This window comes from Cervus canadensis, chromosome 32 (genome assembly GCF_019320065.1).
Source record: "Cervus canadensis isolate Bull #8, Minnesota chromosome 32, ASM1932006v1, whole genome shotgun sequence".
Classification (NCBI taxonomy): domain Eukaryota; kingdom Metazoa; phylum Chordata; class Mammalia; order Artiodactyla; family Cervidae; genus Cervus; species Cervus canadensis.
Window position 1 is genome coordinate 15,040,576 of NC_057417.1, and position 25,173 is coordinate 15,065,748.

General features: G+C 35.8%; 1 protein-coding gene across 1 annotated transcript in view; it reads left to right on the top strand.

Moving 5' to 3' along the window:
* The window catches only part of LOC122433542 (phospholipid-transporting ATPase ABCA3-like), a 273,275-nt gene that overhangs the window by 190,314 nt on the left and 57,788 nt on the right, over positions 1-25,173 (top strand). The window contains exons 21-22 of the mRNA XM_043456580.1: positions 143-347; positions 8,157-8,379. Coding sequence (XP_043312515.1) covers positions 143-347; positions 8,157-8,379 — 428 coding nt within the window. The remainder of the gene's footprint in view (positions 1-142; positions 348-8,156; positions 8,380-25,173) is intronic.

The following is a 25,173-nucleotide window of genomic DNA, read 5'->3' on the forward strand; positions in this document are numbered from 1 at the left end:
TTAGAAGTTAATTAAGATAATAAGATGGCTGCTGATAATAAATAAAATTTATAATAAATTAATAATTAAAGTTATTGTTAGAAATTAATGTTTTCCACTTTATTGCTTTACCAATGTGTCCTCTTTATTCATTCTTTTGTAGAGCATTGACAGGATTACAATTAGCCCTTAATTTGTATTTTGGTGTGAGTATTCTTGTTAGTGGCTTTTGTCTCCTGACAGTAAATGAGAGAGTCACTAAGGCGAAGCACATTCAGTTTTTGAGTGGGGTTTATGCTGTTAATTTCTGGCTCTCTGCTCTGCTATGGGACTTTCTCATCTTCTTCACTTCCTGCTGCTTACTATTGGTGAGTGTCAGACCAAGTATTTTAAGAGTTCATTCTCTGTTAAACACCAGAGACGTCTTATATGGCTAATATTAACTTAAATATACATCTCTCAAGAAAGATAAAAGTTCTTTGGCTCATTATGTCAGAGAATACTTTGTAGAATGCATCTCATAGTGAAATTTTTCTATTTTCTATTATTTTTTAATAAAATATTGTCTGCTGAAACATAAAGGAGTCTCTTGATCTGGCTTATGTGCTTGCTCTCCCATATGTAGTCAGCCCAAAGCTTCTACAACTATTGAAGGATATAATATGCACACTAGAAGACCAGTCCCATATTGAACAAAACAAATACTTTAAAATTATTTTCCTTCTGGTCCTGGTGTTTTCCCATCTTATTATCTGTTGTAGTTATTTGTTATAAAAGAGATCCTTATGCTTAATTTTTACAGTTTCCCTCGAGATTTTTAAATTTTATGCCATCAACTGTTTAAATTTTATGTTTCTGTTTTTGAATATTTGAATGTTGAATAGATAATGAAGAGCTATTGAAACTTTTATTACTAAAAGCAAAATTAGGAGGGTTTTTGGTCTGTTTATGCTTGTTGCTTTTCTCTCTTTATACCTGGCGTCTTCTCCACAGCAATATTTCTATCCTATGAGAAGGTCAATGAGCCACTGCTGTGAATGTTAGAACAAACTTGTTTGTTTCTTTTAAGAGAGATGTACTGGCTGTAGAGCTGGAATGTTGTCACTTTTAGTTCTGAGGAAGAGCTAGGCTACTACATGTTAAAAAGTAAAAGGATTAGAGGCTTAAGTTGGTATGGAGAGCTCCAGGGTAGAGAGGAAAACCTGATGTTTTTCTCTTTGTCATATGCACTACTGTAGCCAAGGAGCTCAATGCGACCTTCCTCTCCTGGTTTGCCAGATAGCCACTTACCAACTTTTTGAGGCCACTAGTTATTTTTGTTACTACGTGAACTAACTGGGGGAGCTAATGCAGATATTACCTCATGCTCCATGATTTCCCTCCTCCATTCGCTACCAATACTTACTCCTCACCCTATGCATACTTTGCACAAATTCTAAAACTTATTTATTTAAAAAAATTTCTGATTACTTTAGCTACATTCCACAGCTATAATATATTATTTTATAAATCACTAATTTCCAAATATTTTCTAGTTTCTAAAATACCTTTGAACTGTGTTTTCTAGACATGTATGATTTGATTTCTAAGCAGTTTGAAAATATATTCCCAGCTTAATACCACTTTTCTTGGAGATTATATGAATATTTTCAATCATTTGAAATATATTGAGTCATATTTCATGATCCAGCATGTGGTAAAATTTTATAAATATTTTATGTGTATTTGATAAGATTTGATTTCCAAAGGGGAGAGATAAGAAGGGAAGGAAAAATTAAGATTTTAACAGATACAAACCACTACTCACAAATGAGATAAGCAACAAGGATATACTATAGAGCATAGGGAATTATAGGCATGGTAATAACCTGTAATGGGGTACAATCTGCAAAAATACTGAATCACTATGCTGTACATTTGAAACTAACTTAATATTGTAAATGAACTACACTTCAATAAAAAGACTTTGTCTCCTGCTGTTATTGAGGGCATTATTTCATGTAGTCAATTTTGCTCATTGAGCTGCTCTTCTCACTACTGTTACTGACATTTTCAGTCAGTTCAGTTCAGTCGCTCAGTCATGTCCGACTCTTTGCGACCCCATGGACTGCAGCATGCCAGGCCTCCCTGTCCATCACCAACTCCTGGAGTTTACTCAGACTCATGTCCATTGAGTCAGGGATGCCATCCAACCGTCTCATCGTCTGTTGTCCCCTTCTCCTCCTGCCTTCAATCCTTCCCAGCATCAAGGTCTATTTTTGAGTCAGCTCTTCGCATCAGGTGGCCAAAGTATTGGAGTTTCAGCCTCAACAATAGTCCCTCCAAAGAATATTTAGGACTGATTTCCTTTAGGATTGAATGGTTGGATCTCCAAGAGATTCTCAAAAGTCTTCTCCAAAACCATAGTTCATTTGCCTACTTGTTTTTATTTTCTTTAACATTTTGATATAGTTTGAAATTTTGCTTCATATAATTTTCTTTGTGGAATGGGTATACTGATGTGTGCATACAAATTTAGATTTGTATTTTCCTGGTGGGTTGACCCCTTTATCACTGTCATTTCCCCCTTTTCAATGTACTGATATTCTAGCCTTAAATTATACTTTTTTGACAATAGCATAGCTACTTTGATCATTGTTTTTTTGGTATATTTTTTTCCATCTTTTTATATTCAAATTTTCTGGGTCTTTATATTTAAAGTATTTATATGAAGTTTCTGTTTTTTTTTCAGGCTAGCAATCTAGCTTGGTGCATTCTAAGAAGTTTGGGCTTATGGCATCATCTTATTTTTTTCCTATTTAAATAATCTATTTTTGTTTCCTCTTTCTCCCTTTTTTCTGCTATTAAGTTGTGTTAATGCTTCTTTTAGCGACTGCCTTAAAATTAACACACACTTCCGGTTAATTACAACCTATTGCTTTTACTACTTCCCTAACAGTGGTAAGATCTTGTAGCCTTATCATTTCAATGACTCCCTCTGACTTTTTGCATTACTATGATAAGACATTTTCATTTCTACATACCCAAAAGGTATTATCACTTTTTTTTTTCATTTATTTTTATTAATTGGAGGCTATTTACTTTACAATATTGTAGTGGGTTTTGTCATACATTGACATGAATCAGCCATGGAGTTACATGTATTCCCCATCCCGATTATCACTTTTAATGCAGTAAATAGTCATGCTTATTCATAGAGTTTTTTTTGATTGCTCTGCATTTTTATTCTGAAATTTTATATGACATCAGTTTCCTCTTCCTGAAGAACTTCTTATGATAGTTTCTTTAGGAAAGTTATGGTGACAAAAAAGCTTAGATTTTATCTGCATGGAAATTATTTCATTTTCTTTACCTTTTGAAGAATGTTTTCCTGAATTTCCCCCTCCTATATTTTAATAATATTCCAGTGTCTCATGGTTTGCTTCCATCAGTTTTAAAGAAGTCAGTTTTGGTATTTTTATTACTACTACTCTTTGGAATGTAATATATCTTCTTTTATCCCCACTGATTTTTAAAAAGATTTCTCATTTTTACTTAGATTTTTATCCTTATTACTATATTATCCTTATTACTATACTGGGGGGGGGGGGTTGGCATTTACCCTGTTTGGAGTGTTCAGAGCTTCCTGAATCGGAAGTTTGGTGAGAATTAACTGTTTAAATTAACCTTACACAACCTCTGAGAAACAGTCTTAGACCTATAGCAGTTGCTCTTTAGGAGAATGCCCAAAACAGGAAAAGTCACATTCAAAATAGTAGGAAATTTTTTTGCATTTTGACTGGCCCTTGACTCAGCCCCTTCTTCCTGCAGCATCATCTTGGTCTATAGGAGATGGCAATCCAGTTGCTAGTTATCTCCCTCAAAGTGAAGGAAGTAGAACATACTTTATTTACAACATTCTGACCTGTCTTGAGAATGTTAAAAGAATTGGTCTCTGCCTAGCCTAACTTGGATCTCAGATGGAAAGGGATGAAGGAGGGATGGATTGGGAGTTTGGAATTAGCAGATGCAGACTATTATATGTAGAATGGATAAACAACAAAATCCTACTGTATAGCACAGGGAACTATATTCAATATCTTGTAATAAACCATAATGAAAAAGAATATTGAAAAGTACATATATTTATGAATAACTGAATTACTCTGCTGTATAGCAGAAACTAACACAACATTATAAATCAATTATATTTCAGTTTTTAAAAATTTATTGGGATTTCCCTGGTGGTCCAGTGATTAAGAACCTGCCTTGCAATCCAGGGGATGCAGGTTCAATCCCTGGTTGGGGAACTAAGATCCCACATGCTGTGGAACAACTACGTATGTGCTGCAACTACTGAACCCATGCACAACTAGAGAGTCTGTGCACCACAACAAAAGTATCTGCATGACATAACAGAGCCAAATAAATAATAAGTATTAAAAACTGTATTAAGTATGCTCAAAGAGCTAAAGGAAAATACAAAGAACCAAAGAAAATTAGGAAAGTGTTATATGAGCAAAATAAGAATAATAACAAACAGAAACTGTAATAATAAACCAAACAAATTCTGGAGCTAAAATATATAATAACTGGTTGAGAAAAAGCCTGAAGGATTTCAACAGAAGATTGAACAGGCAGGATAAAGAATTAGTAAGCTTTAAGAAAATTGAAATGACCAAGTCGAAAGAGCAGGAGGAAAAAATAATGGCAAAAAGTAAAACAGGCCTCAGAGAATTGCGGAGTTCCATCAACTGGATCAATTACACATTATGGGAGTCCCAGGGGGAAGAGAGAAAGAACAGGTGAAAAGATATTATTTAAAGAAATAATGTCTGAAAACTTCCCAAATTTGATGAAGGACATGAATCCAAAACCCCAAGAATCCCAAAAAATAGCATGTAAGAAATAACCAAACAAGACCTATACTGAGAAACATGATAATTAAACTGCTGAAATTCAAAGACAAGGAGAGGATATTCCAAGTGAGAAGTAATTCCCTGTGTGTAAATAATCCTGAGTAATATTAAGAAATAATATTACTAATCAATTTCTTAGTAAAGATTTTAGAGGCCAGAAAGCAGTGGGATGACCTCTTGAAAATATTGAAAGAGAAAAACTGTCACTGAAGAATTCTGTATCCAGCAAGCTGTTTTTCTAAAACAAGGACGAAATTAAAACATTTTCAGATAAATGAAAGCTGAAGGACAACTAGGAACTCCAAGATCAAGGTACTGATTGACTTGTTTCCTAGTGAGAACTCTCTTCATGGCTTGCAGATGGCCACCTTCTCACTACGTCCATACATGGGAGGGAGAGAGAGAGCAGTCTCTCATCTTTCTTCTTCTTCTAAGGACACTATCCATCATGGAAGCCTCACACTCATGACCTCATCTAAATCTAATTACATCCCAAATACAATCACATTGGGACTTAGGGCTTCAAGATATAAGCTGGCAATATGAAGTGGGGAGACGTAGCATTCATCCATAACACAATGAAATTTTTGTTTGCCGCTCCACTTTTCCACAGGTTTTAAAAGACAAATGTATAAAAATAGTTACAAATCAATATTAGTGGCTTACAATGTATAAAAATGTAAGTTGTAATATGAATAACAAAGAGTTGGAAGGAGTTGTATAGTAGTAGAACTTTTATATGTTTTTAAAGTTAGGATGGTATTAATTCAAATTGGATTATTATAACTTTAGTATGTTATATGTAACCCATGATACAAAGGAAATAGCTATAGAATACACACAAAAGTAAAAGACAAGGGATTCAAAACAGGTCAACAGAAGAAAACTGAATAAAAAAGAAGACAGTAACAGAGAAACTGTGGAACAAAAATGAGTTACTTAAAAAATAGCAAAATGACAAAAGTAAGCCCTTATCATAATTAAATTTAGATGGATTAAACTGCCCAATCAAAAATGTTGTCTATAAAAGACTCATTTAGATCTAATGAATAAAAGGAAGAAAAAGCTGAAAGTGAAAAAGTAGAAAAAGATATTACATGTAAATAGTAAACAAAAGGGAGCTGAAGTAGCTATACTAATATCAGACAAAACAGACTTTATGTTCGACGGTGTTGAAAGAGATAAAGAAGGGTAGTATCTAGTGATAAAAGGAGAAAATCACCCTAAATAGCTAAAACAATTTTGAAAAAGAAGAACAAAGTTGTAGTACTCACTCTTCCTAATTTCAAAACTTACTACAAAACTACTGTAATCAAAAGAATCTGGTACTGGTATATAAACCAATGGGACAGAAAAAAATCCAGAAATAAACTCTTTCATATGTGATCAAATGATTTCTGATAAAAGTTCCAAGATTATTCAATGAATGCAGAAGAGCCTTTCAACAAATGATGGTGGGAAAACTGCATATTCACGTATATAAGAATGAAATTGGATCCTTATCTTAAACTGTATACAAAACTTAAGTTAAAATTCATATCAATGTATGACAAAACCCACTGGAAAAAAAATAAATAAATAAAGGAAAAAAAAATAAAATGGATAATGTTCTAAATGTAAGAGCTAATACTGTAAGATTTTTTAAAGAAAACGAAGGGGAAAAATTTTTATAACATTGGATTGGCAGTGGTTTCTTGGATGTGATAGCAAAAGCACAAGCAGAAGAAAGAAAAAGATAAATTAATTGGACTTCATGAAAACTAAAAAAAACACATAAATCAAAGGGCATTGTCAACAGAATGAAAAGGCAATCCACAATTTGGAAGAAAACATTTAACATTTTATGCCTGCTAAGGAATTAATACCCAGAATATATAAGGAATTCCCAAAAATTAACAATAACTCCAACAAACCCAATTCAAAAATGAGCTACAGCTTGAGTAGACATTTCTCCAAAGAAGGCCAATAAGAGCATGTAAAGATGCTTGACATCAGTAATCTTTAAGGGAATGCAAACCAAAAACAGTAATAAGATACTCCTTTATACCTATTCAGATGACTACTATCAAAAAGAGAAAATGACAAGTGTTAGGAAGGATGTGGAGAAACTGGAACACTGTGCACTAATTGGAATCTAAAATGGTGAAGCTGCTGTGGAAAACAGCTTGTCACTTCCTCAAGAAAATAAACAGCATTACCTTATGAGTTAGCATTTCCACTAACAGTGGAATTCCAAAAGAATTGGAAGCAAGAATTTGAAAACATTTGTACATCATTGTTCATAGCAACATTATTCACAATAGCCAACTGGTGGAACCAACTCAAGTGTCCACTGATGAAAACATGGATAAATAAATATGATATATACATACAATGGAATATTATTCAATCTTTAAAAGTACTGAAATTATCATACATGCCACAACATGTGCAAGCAATTGAATTCATTCTATTTCTCGTCTGCTCTGATAGAAATAAAGTAGTCGTGTCCATAATACCCAAATATTTTCACTAATGTTATATTCGCTTTTTGTTGCTTTTTCTATTACCATTGAAAACTTGCTACCAATCACATAGTAGATCTTATCAACATAACACTGATATTCACTTCTCAAGTATCCTGCTACATGATCATTTATAGTTCAAAATAGGTAACCCTAGAATATTTGGCAAAACCACAATTAATAACTTACACAATGCAGACCTCTGGAAACTTATTTTCCTTAATAATTCTGTGGGTTCTCTCTTTCCTTAATTAGGTCCCTTATAACTTTGGGCTTCCTTGTTTGCCTCTCAACTGAGTGGCTGAGATAGGAAGAGACAGATTAGGAATACAGTAGAGTCAAGAGGCAGAATCTAAAAATAGAGAATTGTGAAAAGTAGGCCCCTTAACATCACAGCTTACAGCGCCAGAATGAAAACCTTAACAAAAGTTTTCTTACTAGGAATATAATTTCTGGAAATATTGAGTGAGTTTTTTGGGGGTTAGGTGAAGAGGCAGAAAGAATATACTTTGATCTTTTTCAAAGAACAAAGTGAAACTGTTCCAAATAGATAAAAACAAGTAGAAAGTAAAGTAAAGGGGTTCTTCTCACTGATAAGGAAAACGTGGAAGTACCTCATAGCCATGATCACAGATCAAATTATATGATTCATAAATAGCTCTGTATTCTAACAAAGAAAGATTTATCCTTCTCTGAGTTTATTGACTTGTGTTCTCATGTATTATATTGCATAGTTTTCTTCAGTTTGACTTTATTTCTGTATTCTGTATCTCAGGTGGTGTTCACGTTCTCTGACTTGAAAATATTGATCACGAATTACCACTTTCTGGATACAATGCTCATCTTCATGGTGTTTGGCTGGTCTGTCATTCCCTTCACGTACCTGATAAGTTTCCTGTTTTCTAGTCACACCAGTGCCTACACCAAGCTCGTCATATTTAACTACTGTGCAGGGATTTTTGGTGCAACAGCAGATTTAGTTATATCTGCAATTCAGGGTAAGGACTTAAAACAATTTCCCCTTTTCCACAGGAATAGTTAAAGAGCAATTGGCTTGAAGAATGGAACATTGCAAAGTTGTTTGCTTGGGGGTTTCTAGCGAAGTTTTATGCTAGTGTTAATAACCATATTATGTGTCGCTAAAATTATAAGAATCATGTTGTGTACAATGCAAAACAAATTACGACACTGATATTTTCGCTAACCCAATCCTCTTCCTTCAGGCTTATTTTGCATAGCATTTGCAGAATATTTATCTCTTTATTTTCCTCTTGATTTTGAGATTAAGGACAAATTGACTGGACTGGCAAAGATATCAAATAGGAATTTCTTAAGAGACAGACTGTTGGCATGCCTTTATTAAATCACTTTACAAACATTATTGTGATCTGTTTTAAGTAATCCAGCTATCCTTGGATTTGCAGAGACTGAGAAAAATAAGCTTCCAACCCATTATTGACCTTAGATCTTGCCCTCCCATGAAATAATTAATTCCCTGAGCTAGCTGAAGATCTATTATAATACTTATTGCACACCTATTCAAGGGGGAATATTAAGCCATATGAGAAATTATTGATTTCTGAATAGCAGACTAAGCAACATATATGAGGATACTTAATCACATTGCTATTAATTCGTCTGTATTTGTTTTGTATTGCCACTGTAGTAAGTTACCACAAAATTAGTGAATTGTGCAGATTTATTATCTTATAGCTTTTAAACAAATAAGTCTCATTGGGTAAAATCAAACTATCTGCAAGGCTGTATCCACTTTTGGAAGGTTTCGGGGAGAATTTGTTTCCTTGTTTATTTGAGTTGTTGGCAGAAATTCAGTTCCTTTATATTATAGCCCTGAAAATGGATTTTTTCTAAAATGGATATTTTCCCTTTCTTAAGGAAAGAAGAGGTCACCAATGAAAGGTCTCATCTCACACTTGGAGTTTTCTTTGTGGGAAGTTTTGTTGTTAATTATAAATTTATTTTCTTCCTGAGACAGGGCTATTAAGATTTCTTATACCTCCTTGTGGAACTTTTGAGGCATTTATCAAAGAACTTTTGCATTTCATCTAAGTATCTAAAACTATTGGCATAAAGTTATTCATAACATTTCCTTATGATTCTTTAAGGTCTATTTGTAAGTATTGATAACTGCTCATTCATTCCTGGTATACTGTATTCACTCACACTCTCCCACCCTTTCTTTCCAATCAATATTTGCCACTTTTTTTGTCTTTTCAAAGTGCTGTCTTTTGGTTTTATTAATGTTGTGTGTTTTTATGTCCTGCTTTATGAACTTCTGTTCTTATATTTATTTTCCTTTTTTTCTGTTACCTTGGATTAAATTGGCTACGCTTATTCTACCTTTGTAAGATCAGTTATTGCATGATTTTAAACCTCTCTCCTTTGGAATACATGAGCACTTAAATCTATAAAGTTTCTTCTAAGTACTAATTTAGTTGTATCCCACACATTTAGATATGTTGTATTTTCAGTATCATTGAGTTAGGAATATTTTATAATTTTTCTTGTAATTTCTACTTTAACCAAATGTTTGATGACTTTCTAGGATTTTTTGTGATCATTTTTTTATAATTTATTTTGTACTAAAACTGATCTCAGTTCATAGTTCAGTCTTTTAAATGTAATTATACTCTAGTACAACTACTCTGCTTAATCACTACTGGTATGAAGTACAGAATATGTTCATGTCCCATTCAAAGCAGTTCTAAAAGTTTCTAAAATATTAGATTTTTATTGGAATACCCTCGTGAAATATCTAAGAGCTCTTACTCAGTTTGCCTACATATGACATGTGATACAAAATGATTATAAAATAGATACTAACCTGACTTCCTGTAGTAATAAGGTGTACTCTAAGAAATATTTCTAGGATAGTTGGTTTAGCATGATTTCTATTCAGTTTCATTGTAAGAATAGCACTATAACTTTATAGGGTCATTTGTTTTCTCAGAGACAATGACCTGCTTATTAATATTCTCTGAGGAGAGTTATACACAATTTAAAGAGTGCCAAAATGCAAAATAATATTCAGTCATTATAAATTCAGTATTCTGATACTCAAAGTCTTATTATACATTTGCTTAAAATGAGAGGAGATTAAGAGGTAGTGTTTGAGCAAAATAAGAAGAAATTATGGTGAACCAAACAAATTAAAATCATAATAAATGAAATGAAAAAAATTCACTGGAAGGTTTCAAAACAGATTTAATCAGGCCAATTCTGTGAACTTGGAGACAGGACAACTGAGTCTAAGGAAAAGAGAAAAAATAGTGAAGAAAAGTGAATAACGTCTAAGGGATCGCTGGGACTCCATCAGGGAGACCATATATATATATATATATATATAGTCCCAGAGAAGAAAAAAGAGAAAAGGAGGCAAAAACAATATTTTGAGAAATAATAGTCAAAAACATCCCAAATTCGATAAAAGATATGAACCTACAAAACACAAGAAATTCAGCAGACTCCATCTAGAATGAATTTAGAGATCCTCATGAAGACACATTATAATAAGTCTAGAAAGACAAAAAGGAGAACCTTGAAAACATCATGAAAGAATTATCTCACCAAGTTCAAAGAGTTATTGATAAAATTAATAGTGGATTTCCCATTAAAAACCGTGGAAAACAGAAAACTGTGGAATTAAAAAAAACAAAAACAAAACCAGAAACCTTATCTATCAAGAATTCTATATCCAGCAAATCTGTTCTTTAAAAATGTAGAGAAAATTAGAGCCTCCCAGATTTTAAAAAAAAGACAGGTAGGTACACTACCACTCAACTTGTATTACAAGAAATTTTAAAAGGAGTCATTCTGGATGAAATAAAACTATGCTATAATATAACTTGAAGTTGTATGAAGAAATAAAGATCTTCAGTAAAGGTAACTAGGTAAAGAAATATGAAATCAAGATTATTCTATTTTTCTTTTGTAACTTTGCACCTTGAGAAATGAGTAAAATAAGAGAAAACTAAAGTCAAAGGAAGCAGAAGGAAGAAAATGATAAAGATTAGAGGTAAAAGAAACAGTGAAACTAAAAGGAAATTCTTTGAAAAGAGCAACAAAATTTAAGAACTTCAGCTAGATTGTCTAAGGAAAACGAGAGAAGGAAATAACTACAATCAGAAATGAATGTGAGGAATTTATGTCTGATTTTCCAGAAATAAAAAGTTGTACAAGACTGAATGATTGCACATCAAAAATTAGATAACTGAGATGAAATGGACAAACTCAAAAGAGCACAAAAATAATCTAAACTTACTGGACAAATTCATAGGAGCACAAAAATAACTTAAACTGACTGAAGAAGAATTAGAAAATCTCAGTAGACCTCTAACAAATAAAGAGATTAAAAGAAGAATGAAAAATCTCACAACAAAGAGAAACCCAGGATCAGATGATTTAACTGGTAAGTTCTATCAAACTTTATAAGTAACATAAATTTTCCTAAAACTCTTTAAAAATAGAATATGAGAGAACAAGTCCTTACTCATTTTGAGGAAACCATTTCCCTATAGCAAAGGCAGATAAAGATATCACAAGAAAAGATAATTAGAAACAAATACCTTTTGTGAATATATGTGCAAAAGTCTCTGGCAAAGCAGTAGCAAACAAGACCAACAGCAATTTAAATGCTTACACCATGACCAAGTGGAATTATACCAGAAATGCAAGGAAATTTCAACAAAACAAAATCAAATCATTCATTGTCAAAATAACGGGGAAAAAATCCCACATGATCATCCCAACTGATTCATAAAAGACATTTGACAAAATTCAGTGTGCTTTTATGGTAATACACCCAGATAATTAGGATTTTTTCAGAATGATAAAGGGTATTTATGTAAAAACTACAGGTATACTCAATGGTGAAAGACTGAAAGTTTTCCTTCTAAAATCATAAATAAGACAAGAATGCCCCCTTTCACCATGGCTATTCAACATTGAATTGCAATTGTAGCCAGAGAAATTGGATGAGAAATAAAAATTTTAAAACATTTAAGTTGGAAAGAACTAAAACTATCTCTTTTCACAGATAGAATGATTTATATAGGGAAAAGCCCAAAGAACCATCAAGATGGTTACTATAGCTAATGAAAAAACTAGCAAACTTTCAGATTACAGGATTAACACATAAAAATCAACTTTGTTTCTATACACCAGCGATAAAAAATTTGAAAATGAGTTAAAGAAAGCAATTTCACTTGTAATAGCATCTGAAATAATTAAATACTTACGAAAAATTCCAACCAAGTATATGAAAACTTGTGCTGAGAACCGTAAAACTTTGCTGGGAAAAATTAAACAAAACCTAAATAAATGCGAAAATATCTATCTTCATAGATTAGAAGACTTAACAATGTTAAGATAATACTACCTAAAACAGTCTACAGATTCAACACAAACTCTGCACAATTCCAACATCTTTTTTCACAGAAATGAAAAATATCCTAAAATTCTTAAGGAATTAGAATGGGCTCAGGGCTTTCCTGGTGGTTCACATGGTAAATAATCTGCCAGCAATGTTGGAGACCTAGGTTTAGTCCCTGAGTCAGGAAGATCCCCTGGAGAAGGCAACTCACTTCAGTATTCTTGCCTGGAGAATCCCATGGACAGAGGAGCCTAACCGGCTACATACAGTCCATAGGGCCACAAAGAGTTGGACACAACTGAAACGACTTAGCACAGAAAATGAAGAGAACAATGTAGAAAAAGAATAAAGTTGGAATTCTATGTTTCTTGATCTTGAAACTTTCTACAAAGTTACAGAGGATTTGGGGTTAAGATGGCAAAATAGGATCTGGAGTTCGCCTCTCTCCACAAATACATCAAGAATACATCTACAAGTGAAATAATTTGCACAGAGTATACTGAACATTATTAGAGGACCTCAGACACCTAATAACTGGGAAAGATCCTCTAATAACCTGGTAGGATGAAAAAGAGGAAAACAAGGTAAAGAGGAAATAAAATGGGACATGCACCCCTTGGGGTTGCTGAAGGAGATGAGGTTACTGCCATAGGAACACCCCCTCACTAGTGGCAAGATCAGATGAAATAGAAGAGGAGATTCAGGGCCTACCAGAGGAAAGTGCAGCAGCAAGCCCATGTCAGACAGGTCAGAGTGAGACTCACTCAGATGGTATGTGCCACAGCCCTTCACGCCCCAGCCTGAGACAGGTATCCACCGGTGCTGGTGGGGGGAATGGATGCTGAAGCATGGAATCTGGAGAGCAGATCTAGGGAGAGGACTGCTGTTGGCTGCATGGAGACAGTCTGAGGGGATTGGAGTGAGGACCTATGCAGCTGGGAATGCTTCTGGAGGAAGCACAGACTGCCATGGAAGCAAGGCACCATTGTTGAGTGGCACATGCAGAAAGGGCAGCCATTGTGGCTTCTCTCCCCATACACCAGTCCCTACCTCTGCAGGCACTGAGAGCGGCTCCTGCCAGAGTGAGCACATGCCCCGGGGATTGCTACAATGTCACTCTCAGGCTTGAGCAAGCCCCCGTGCTCCAGTCCACCACCACCTCTTGCCAGACCCTGCCACTGTAGGCAGTAGAGGGGGCTCTGACCTAAGCAAGAAAGCAAGTAAGCCTCAGTTAGTCACAGCCTTCATCACCCCCTCTCACCTGGGTGGGGAGCAGACGTTGGAGGGTAACCCACATGCAGAGGTGTGACCAAAACCAAAGCTGAGCTCTTGGGACTGTGTGACTAAGGAAGCAGAATTAGAATCTCTCCATACAGCTGTGAAAGTCACAGATTTAAACACCCATGATTGGGTTTTTTTTTTTTTTTTAAATACAACACCTGTGGAACATCTGAATGGAAAATAAGTGCTCTCACATCAGACATGGGTCTAGCTTTAGTAGCTGTGGTCTTTGTGGACACATACATGTGGGAGTTGGTCTAGGTCAGAGTCTGAGCTGCCCCAAATAGCAGCAGTCCCCAAACTTTTTGGAAGCAGAGAACAGTATTGAGAAAGACAATGTTTTGGGGGTAGGAGGATGGCGCAGGCAGTAATGCAAGTAATGGGGAGTTGAAGATGAAGCTTCACATACACTCACCCACCTCTTACCTATTTCTATGCATCCTGCTTCCTAACAGGTCACAGACTGATACCAATCCATGTCTGGACCTAAAAAGAGGTCTTGGAGGGCCTCTTAGGAGGGTAAAGTTTGGCTGTGGCTCGCTCACCTGGCTCAAAGTTGGGAAAGGAGTATATCAAGGCTTTATACTGTCACCCTGCTAATTAAACTTATATGCAGTGTACATCATGCAAAATACCTGACTGGATGAAGCACAAGCTGGAATCAAGATTGCTGGGAGAAATACCAATAACGTCAGATATGCAGATGACACCACCCTTATGGCAGAAAGCAAAGAGGAACTAAAGAGCCTCTTGATGAAGGTGAAAAAAGAAAGTGAAAGGCTGGCTTAAAACTCAACATTCAAAGAACTAAGATTATGGCAACTGGTCCCATTACTTCATGGCAAATAGATGGGAAACAATGGAAACAGTGACAGACTATTTTCTTCAGCTCCAAAATCACTGTGGACAGTGACTACAGCCATGAAATTAAAAGACACTTGCTCCTTGGAAGAAAAGCTATGACCAACCTAGACAGTGTATTAAAAAGTAGAGACATTACATTGCCAACAAAGGTCCATATAGTCAAAGCTATTGTTTTTCCAGTACTCATGTATGGATGTGAGAGTTGGACCATAAAGAAAGCTGAGCATTGAAAAATTGATACTTTTGAACTGTAGTGCTGGAGAAAACTCTTGAGCGTCCCTTGAACAGTAAGGAGATCAAATCAGTCAATCCTAAAAGAAATCAACTCTGAATATTCCTTGGAAGGACTGATGCTGAAGCTGAAGCTCCAATACTTTGGCCAGTGATGTGAAGACCTGACTCATTGGAAAAGACTCTGATGCTAGGGAAGATTAAAGGGAAAGGAGAAGGGGATGACAGAAGATGAGATGGTTGGATGGCATCACCAGTTCAATGGACCTGAGTTTGAGCGAACTCTGGGAGATAGTGAAGGACAGGGAAGCCTGGCGTGTTGCAGTCCAAGGGTGGCAAAGAGTCAGACATGACTAGGGACTGAACAACAACAACCCTTTGGGGGCAAGGGCATTGATAGCAGAGGCCCCGAGGAATGGTTGCTCTTGTTGTTATTGTGCTATTTATTTTTTACTTTTACTTATTTCTATTTTTTCCTATATTTTGTGTTTCTATTTTATTTTGCTTTTTGTTCTGTTTCTGTCTTTTGTTTCTTTGTGTTTTGGGGTTTTTTTGTTTGTTTGTTTGTTTTGGGTTTTTTTCCTGGGTTTTTGTTGTTTGTTTGGATTTTGTTTTTTGCGTTTGTTGGTTTTATTCTGCTTTGGTCTCATGGTTTTAGTATGTTTGGTTGTTTTCCTGTTTCTTTGTGGTCTTTGTTTTTATTTGGCTTTATTTTTATTGCTTGTCTTGATTTATATTTGTTTCCTTTTGCTGGCTCAGCATGACTTGCAGGGTCTTGGTTACCCATTGAGGGGTTTAACCTGAGGCTCTGTGGTGAAGTGCCAAGTCCTGGCTGCAGGACCACCAGGTAATTCATGGCTCCAGAGAGTATTGATTGGCATGACCTCTCTCAGAGGTCCTCATCTTGGCATCAAGATCTGGTTGCACCCAACTGTCTGCAAACTCCAGGGCCAGAACACCTAAGGCCAAACAACCAGCATAACAGGAACACAGCCCCACCTTCAGCATACAAGCTGGCTAAAGTAGTACTAAGCTCACAAACATCCCAAAACGCATCCCCTGACATGGCCCTGCCCACCAGAGAAATAAGACCCAGCTCTACCTACCAGAAGGCAAGCACTAGTTCCTTCCAATAGGAAGCCTACACAAACCCCTCGATTGCACTCATTGACTAGGGGACAGACAGTAGAAACTGGAGCAACTATGACCCTGCAGACTGCAGAAAAGAAGCAAAAAACACAATAAGTCAGACAAAATGAGATGGCGAAGAAATACATGGCAGACAAAGGAGCAAGGTACAAATCCACAAGACCAACTAAATGAAAAGGAGCTAGGAAATCTACTTGAAAAATAATTCACAGTGATGATAGTAAATTTGATCTAAGATGTTGAAAATAGAATAGAGGCACAGATGGAGGAGATACAAGAAATGATTAACAAGGACCTGGAAAAGCTACAGAACTCCAATTAAAAAACAAACTGTGATGAACAATACAATAAGATAAAAAATACTCTAAAAAGAATCAACTGAATAACTGGATCAGAAGAATGGATATGTGAGCTGGCAAATAGAATGGTGGAAATTACTGCATGGAACTAAACAAAGAAGAAAGAATATAATGAAAACAGGACAGTCTTAGAGACCTCTGGAATACTACTAAAAGCAGGAACATTCAAACTATGGGGGTCTCGAAAGAAGAAGAGTAAGAGAAAGGAGCAGACAGAATATTTGAAAAATTATAGTAAAAAACTTGCCTGACATGGAAAAGAAAATTAGCACCCACCTCCAGGAAGCACAGAGAGTACCATACAGGATAAACCCAAGGAGAAACACACTGAGATGCATATTAAACTAACAAAAATTAAATATAAAGAAATTAAAATCAGCAAGGGAAAAGCAACAAATAACATACAAGGGAAGCCTCATAATATTATCAGCTGATATTTCAGCAGAAATTTTGCAGGCCAGAAGGGAATGAGATATACCTAAAATGATAAAAGCGTAAAACTTAAAACCAAGAATATTCTACTTAGCAAGGCTCTAGGAGATTTGGATTTGATGGAGAAATCAAAAACTTCATAGACAAGCAAAAGCTAACAGAATTCGGCATCATCAAACCAGTTTTACAACAAATGCTAAATGGACTTACCTAGGTAGAAAACATAAGTCAGTCAGTCAGTCAGTTCAGTCGCTCGATCATGTCTGACTCTTTGCGACCCATGGGCTGCAATGCACCAGGCCTCCCTGTCTGTCACCAACTCCCAGAGTTTACTCAAACTCATGTCCATTGAGTTGGTGATGCTGTCCAACTATCTCATCCTCTGCCGTCCCCTTCTCCTCCTGCCTTCAATCTTTCCCAGCATCAGGGTCTTTTCAAATGAGTCAGTTCTTCGCATGAGGTGGCCAAAGTATTGGAGTTTCAGCTTCAGCGTCAGTCCTTCCAATGAATGTTCAGAACTGATTTCCTTGAGGATGGACTGGTTGGATCTCAGACCATGAACTCGTTATTGCCAAATTCAGACTTAAATTGAAGAAAGTAAGGAAAACCACTAGACCATTCAGGTATGACCTAAATCAAATCCACAGTGGAAGTGACAAATAGGTTCAAGGGATTAGATCTGATAGAGTGCCTGAAGAACTATGGACGGAAGTTTGTGACATTGTACAGGAGGCAGGGATCAAGACCATCCCCAAGAAAAAGAAATGCAGAAAGGCAAAATGGTTGTCTAAGGAGGACTTACAAATAGCTGTGGAAAGAAGAGAAGTGAAAGGCAAAGGAGAAAAGGAAAGATATACCCATTTGAATGCAGAGTTCCAGTTCCAGCCTTTCTCAGTGCAGTGATCAGTGCAAAGAAATGGAGTAAAACAATAGAATGGGAAAGACTAGAGATCTTTTCAAGAAAATTAGAGATACCAAGGGAACATTTCATGCAAAGATAGGCACAATAAAGGAAAACCTAAGAGAAGAACACAAATAGGAAAGGAAGAGAAAAGACCTACAAAAACAAACCCAAAACAATTGAGAAAATGGTAATAGGAACTTGCATATCAATAATTACCTTAAATGTGAATGAATCAAGTATCCCAACCAAATGACAGAGACTAGCTGAATGGATACAAAAGCAAAAGCTGTGTACATGCTGTCTAGAAGAGAGCTACTTCAGTTTTAGGGACACATACAGACTGAAAGTGAGGGGACAGGTAAAGATATTCCATGAAATTGGAAATAAAAAAAAAAAAAAGCTGGAGCAACATTACTCATATCAGACAAAAGAAACTTTAAGATAAAGACTGTTACCAGAGCAAAGGATTGACACTATATAATGAGCAAGGGAACATAAGAAGAAGATACAGCAATTGTAAATAAATATGCAGCTCACTGTTAAAGAATCTATCCGCTGATGCAGGAGACATAGGTTCGATCCCTGTGTAGGGAAGATCCCCTAGAGAAGAAAATGGCAACCTGTTCCAGTATCCTTGCCTGGAAAATCCCATGGACAGAGGAACCTGGCGGGTTATAGACCATAGGGTTACAAAAGAGTTGGACATAACTTAGTAACTAAAGAGCAACAACAAATATACATGCATCCAACATGAATCAAGTGGACTAGATCTTAGGAATGCAAGTATTCTTTAATATATGCAAATGAATCAACATATGCAAATGAACACACCATATTAACAAATTGAAAAATAAAAAAACCATTCAATAGATGCAGAAAAAGCTTTTGACAAAATTCAAAGCCCATTAATGATAAAATCTCTCCAGGAAGTGGGTTTGGAGGGAACTTACTTAAACATAATAAGGGATATACGGGACAAATGCAGAGAAAACATCATTCCCCATGGTGAAAAACTGAAAGTATTTTCTCTAACATCAGGAATAAGACAAGGATGTTCACTCTCAGCACTATATTCAACATAGTACTGGAAGTCCTAGACAAAGCAATCAAAGAAGAAAAATAAATAAAAGCAATACAAATTAGAAAAGAAGTATTTGTCTTTATCATTCTGACTTACCTCACTCCGTGAAATAGGTTCCATGTTCATCCACCTCATTAGAACTGACTCAAATGTGTTCTTTTTTAATAGCTGAGTAATATTTCATTGTGTATATGTACCACAACTTCCTTATCCATTCATCAGCCAATGGACATCTAGATTGCTTCCATGTCTTTGGTATTATAAATAGTGCTCTGATGAACATTGGGGTACATGTCTCTTTCAATTCTGGTTTCCTCACGTTGTATGCCCCACAGTGGGACTGCTGGGTTGTATGGAAGTTCCAAAGAATAGCAAGGAGAGATAAGAAAGCCTTCCTCAGTGATCAATGAAAAGAAAGAGAGGAAAACAATAGAATGGAAAAGAATAGAGATCTATTCTTCAAGAAAATTAGAGATACCAAGGAAACATTTCATGCAAAGATTGGCACAATAAAGGACAGAAACGGTATGGGCCAGACAGAAGCAGAAGATATTAAGAAGAGGTGGAAAGAATACACAGAAGAACTATACAAAAAAGATCTTCATGACCCAGATAACCACGATGGTGTGATTACTCACCTAGAGCCAGACATCCTGGAATGGGAAGTCAAGTGGGCCTTAGGAAACATCACTATGAACAAAGCTAGTGGAGGTGATGGAATTCCAGCTGAGCTATTTCAAATCCTAAAAGATGATGCTGTTAAAGGGCTGCCCTCAATATGCCAGAAAATTTGGAAAACTCAGCAGTGGCCACAGGACTGGAAAATGTCAATTTTCATTCCAATCCCAAAGAAAAGCAATACCAAAGAAAGTTCAAGCTCCTGTCCAATTGCACTCATCTCACAAGCTAGAAAAGTAATGCTCAAAATTCTCCAAGCCAGGCTTCAAAAGTACATGAACTGAGAACTTCCAGATGTTCAGTCTGGATTTAGAAAAGGCAGAGGAACCAGAGATCGAATTGCCAACAATCATTGGATCATCAAAAAAGCAAAAGAGTTCCAAAAAATATCTACTTCTGTTTTATTGACTGCATCAAAGCCTTTGACTGTGTGGATCACACAAACTGTGGAAAATCCTTAAAGGGATGGGAATACCAGACAACCTTACTTGCCTCCTGAGAAATTTGTATGCAGCTCAAGAAGCAACAGTTAGAACTGGACATGGTTCAATGGACTGGTTGCAAGTTGGAAAGGAGTACATCAAGGCTATATATTGTCACTATGCTTATATAACTTATGTGCAGAGTACATGATGTGAAATGCTGGGCTGGATGAAGCACAAGCTGGAATCAAGATTGCCAGGAGAAATATCAATAACCTCAGATATACAGATGACACCACCCTTATGGCAAAAAGTGAATAGGAACTAAAGAGCCTCCTGATGAAAATGAAAGAGGAGAGTGAAAAAACCGGCTTAAAACTCAACATTGAAAAAACTAAGATCATGGCATCCAGTCCCATCACTTCATGACAAATATATGGGGTAACAATGGAAACAGTGACAAACTTTAGTTTCTTGGCTCCAAAATCACTACAGATGGTGACTGCAGCCATGAAATTAAAAAATGCTTGCTCCTTGAAAGAAAAGTTATGACCAACCTAGACAGCATATTAAAAAGCACACATATTACTTTGCCAACAAATATCCGCCTAATCAAAGCTATGGTTTTCCAGTAGTCATGTATGGATGTGAGAGTTGGACCATAAAGAAAGCTGAGTGCCAAAGAATTGATGCTTTTGAGCGGCGTTGGAGAAGACTTTTGAGAGTCCCTTAGACTGCAAGGAGATCTAACCAATCAATCCTAAAGGAAATCAGTCCTGAATATTCATTGGAAGGACTGATGCTGAAGCTGAAACTCCATTACTTTGGCCACCTCATGCGAAGAACTGACTCATTGGAAAAGACCCTGATTCTGGGAAAGATTGAAGGCAGGAGGAGAAGGTGATAACAGAGGATTAGATGATTGGATGGCATCACTGACTCGATGGACATGAGCTTGAGCAAGCTCCAGGAGTCGGTGATGGACAAGGAATCCTGGTGTGCTGCAATCCATGGGGTCACAAAGAGTCGGACACCACTGAGCAACTGAACTGAACTGATGGCAGTTCTATATCCATTTTTTTAAAAAGGAATCTCCACACTGTTCTCCATAGTAGCTGTACCAGTTTGCATTCCCACCAACAGTTTCAGAGGGTTCCCTTTTCTCCACACCCTTTGTAGCATTTGTAGACTTTTTGATTATGGCCATTCTAACTGGTGTGAGATGATACCTCATTGTGGTTTTCATTTGCATTTCTCTAATGAGTGATCGTCTTTTCAGCCTGTATGTCTTCTTTGGAGAAATGTTTGTTTAGGTCTTTTGCTCACTTTTTGATTGGATTTTTCATTTTTTCTACTATTGAGCTGCATGAGCTGCTTGTATATTTTGGAGATTAATTATTTGTCAGTTGTTTCATTTGCTATTATTTTCTCCCATTCTGATGGTTGTCTTTTCATTTTCACCTTCCTTATAGTTTCCTTCATTGTGCAAAAGTTTTAAGTTTATTTAGGTCCCATTTGTTTATTTTTGTTTTTATTTCCATTACTCCAAGAGGGGGGTTTAGAGGATCTTGCTGTGATTTATGTCAGAGAATGTTCTGCCTGTGTTTTCCTCTAAGTGTTTTATAGTTTCTGGCCTTCCATTTTGATCTTTAATTCATTTTGATTTTTTGTGTGTGTGAATGTTATTAGAAAGTGTTCTAACTTCATTATTTTTCATGTTAGTTGACCAGTTTTCCCAGCACCACTAATACTGTATATTAACATATTATATGGAATTTGGAAACATGGTACTGATGACCCTACATGCAGGGCAGCAAAGGGGACACAGATGTAAAGAACAGGCTTTTGGACTCAGTGGGAGAAGGCAAGGATGGGATGATTTTAGAGAATAGCATTGAAACATGTATATTACCATATGTAAAACAGATGATCAGTGCACGTTTGATGCATGAAGCAGGGCACCCAAAGCTGGTGCTCTGGGACAACCCAAGGGGTCAGGGTGGGGAAGGAGGTGGGAGGGGGGTTCAGGTTGGGAGGGCACATGTATACTTGTGGCCAATTCATGTTGATGTATGGCCAAAGCCATCACAATATTGTAAAGCAATTATCTTCCAATTAAAATAAATAATTTTTTTTTAAAAAAAGAAGTAAAACTGTCACTGCAGATAACAACATACTATACATAGAAAACCCTAAAGAGACCACCATGAAACTACTAGATCTTATCAATGAACTTGGTATATTTGCAATATACAAAATTAATACACATAAATCTCTTGCATTCCTATACACTAAAAATGAAAGACCAGAAAGAGAAATCAAGGAACCAATTCCATTTACCATAGCATTAAAAAGAATAAAAAATCTAAATAAATAACTTATCTAAGGAGATAAAAGACCAGTATGCATGACACTGTGACACTGATGAAAGAAATAAAAGATGACACAAACCGATGGAGAGATATACCATGTTCTTGGATTGAAAGAGCCAATATTGTGAATATAACTATAATACCCAAAGCAATCTGCAGATACAATACAATCCCTAGCATATTTCCAGGGGTTTTTGGCACAAAATAAGTTAAAAAATTTTTACAATTTGTATGGAAAAACAACAAACAAATAGCTAAAGCAATCCTGAGAAAGAAAAATGGAGCTGGAGGAATCACATCCCTTGACTTCAGATTGTACTGCAAAGTTATGGTCATCAAAACGGCATGCTGGTTTGATCTTGCTGTCCAAGGGATTCTCAAGAGTCTTCCTCAGCACCACAGTTCAAAAGCATCAATTCTTTGGCACTCAGCCTTCTTTATGGTCCAACTCTAACATCTGTACATGAACACTGGGAAAACTATAGTTTTGACTATACAGACCTTTGACAGCAAAGCGATGTCTCTGCTTTTAATACACTGTCTACATTTGTCATAGTTTTTCTTCCAAGAAGCAAGCATCTTTTAATTTCATGGCTGCAGTCCACCATCGACAGTGATTTTGGAGCCCAAGAAAATAAAATCTGTCACGGTTTTCATTTTTTCCCCATCTATTTGCCATGAAGTGATGGGACTGGATGCCATTGACCTTAACTTTTTGAATGTTGAATTTTAAGCCAACTTTTTTACTCTCGTCTTTCATTCTCATCAAGGGGCTCTTTAGTTCCTCTTCACTTCCTTCCATTAAAGTGGTATCATCTGCACATCTGAGGTTATTATAAAATGTAAATTGTCCCATAAACCATTCAGAAATTAAGTTATTAATTAAAAGTCTTCCTACAAGGAAAATATTAGGCCCATATTGAAGTTTTATGAAACATTCAAAAATGGAATTCTAATTTAATACAGACCCTTCTAGAGAATAAAGAGGGGGAAAACAGCTTTTCTACCTATTATATGAAAATAGTATAAGTTTGACAACATAAATGGAAAAGAATAGAAGAAAGGAACATTATAAGGTAAAATTACTCATAAATACAGGTGCAATATTTTGAACAAAATGCTGGAAACTGAATTCAGTAAACTATAGAAAAGATAACTCACTTTGATCAAACTAGATATTTCCTAGTAAGGACAGCAAGGAGATTAAACCAGCCAATCCTAAGGAATATCACCCTTGAGTATTCATTGGAAGGACTGATACTGAAGCTCCTGATGCTGATACTTTGGCTACCTGGTCTGAAGACCCGACTCACTGGAAAGACCCTGATGCTTGGGAAGATTGAAGGCAGGAGACGGGGATGAGAGAGGATGAGATGGTTGGATGGCATCACTGATCCAGTGGACATGAGTTTGAGCAAACTCTGGGAGATAGTGAAGGACAGGGAAGCCTGGTGTTCTGCAACTGAGGATATGAACAACAACAAAAACAGTGCAAATGATATACTCATTAAATGATAGACTCAGAAAGTGTATTAATATAATTCACAATATTAACAAATTAATGAACAAAATATAGATATATGCAAAAATATCATTAAAACATCCAACAATGATTCATTATAACTTTTCTTAATAGCAAAGTAAATATTTCCATAACCTCATAAAAGGCATTTACAAAAAACAATGAATATCATACTCAATGCTAAATCTTTTAAAATGATCCCTGAAAATCAACATGACATCTAATGTCTTAATTAGTAATAGAAATTAGTCTTAATTAGTAATAGAAATAGATAGTAATTAGTAATAGATAAAAATTAAAAAAAATTTTTTTAAATAGAAAGAAATTAAATTGTCATTACTCAGACATGACATAAAAGTCAAGGTATTGTTATTAGTGACACTGAGAATGTATAAAGAGGAAAACCAAAACTGCAGACAGCAATTCTGCTTTTCTCTAAATCCTAGAAAAGGTCTGTTCAGTCATAATGCACAGGATAGCTACAGTGATTATTTATTATTTGTTCCCAATCTGGTTGGTTGATATTCTGCTCTTGCTGATTAGTACACATGCTGAGCTGGAAGATTAAATATTTTAAAACATTATTCATTACAGCATATTTTTCTCAGCTTTTATTTCTTCTCTCACCTGCCTCAAATGGCATCTTTCAACAGTTAATGGGGTGAGGAATCATACTACTCTTCTTTATCTGGGAAGATTTTCCTCTGCTCCTTAAAGGTGAGGGGCTATTTATGTACTATACAGAGCGAGACTAATAGTTTAATCTACTGCATTAGCCACTTATATTTTTATTGAAGAATAAGTGATTTGCAGTATTATGTTGGTAACAGGTGAACAGCATAGTGATTCAGTATTTTTGCAGATCATACTCCATTATAGGTTATTAGAAGATAATGGGTATAATTCTCTGTGCTCTGGAGTATGTTACTGTTGCTTGTCTCTTATATATATAGTAGTTGGTATTTGCTAATACCATAAACCTCGTTTGTCTCTCCTCTTTTCCTCCTGCACTTTGGTAACTACGTTTTTTTTCTGTATCCATGAATCTGTTTCTCTTTTGCATATACATTAATTTGTGTTATTTTTCAGATTCCACATATGAGAT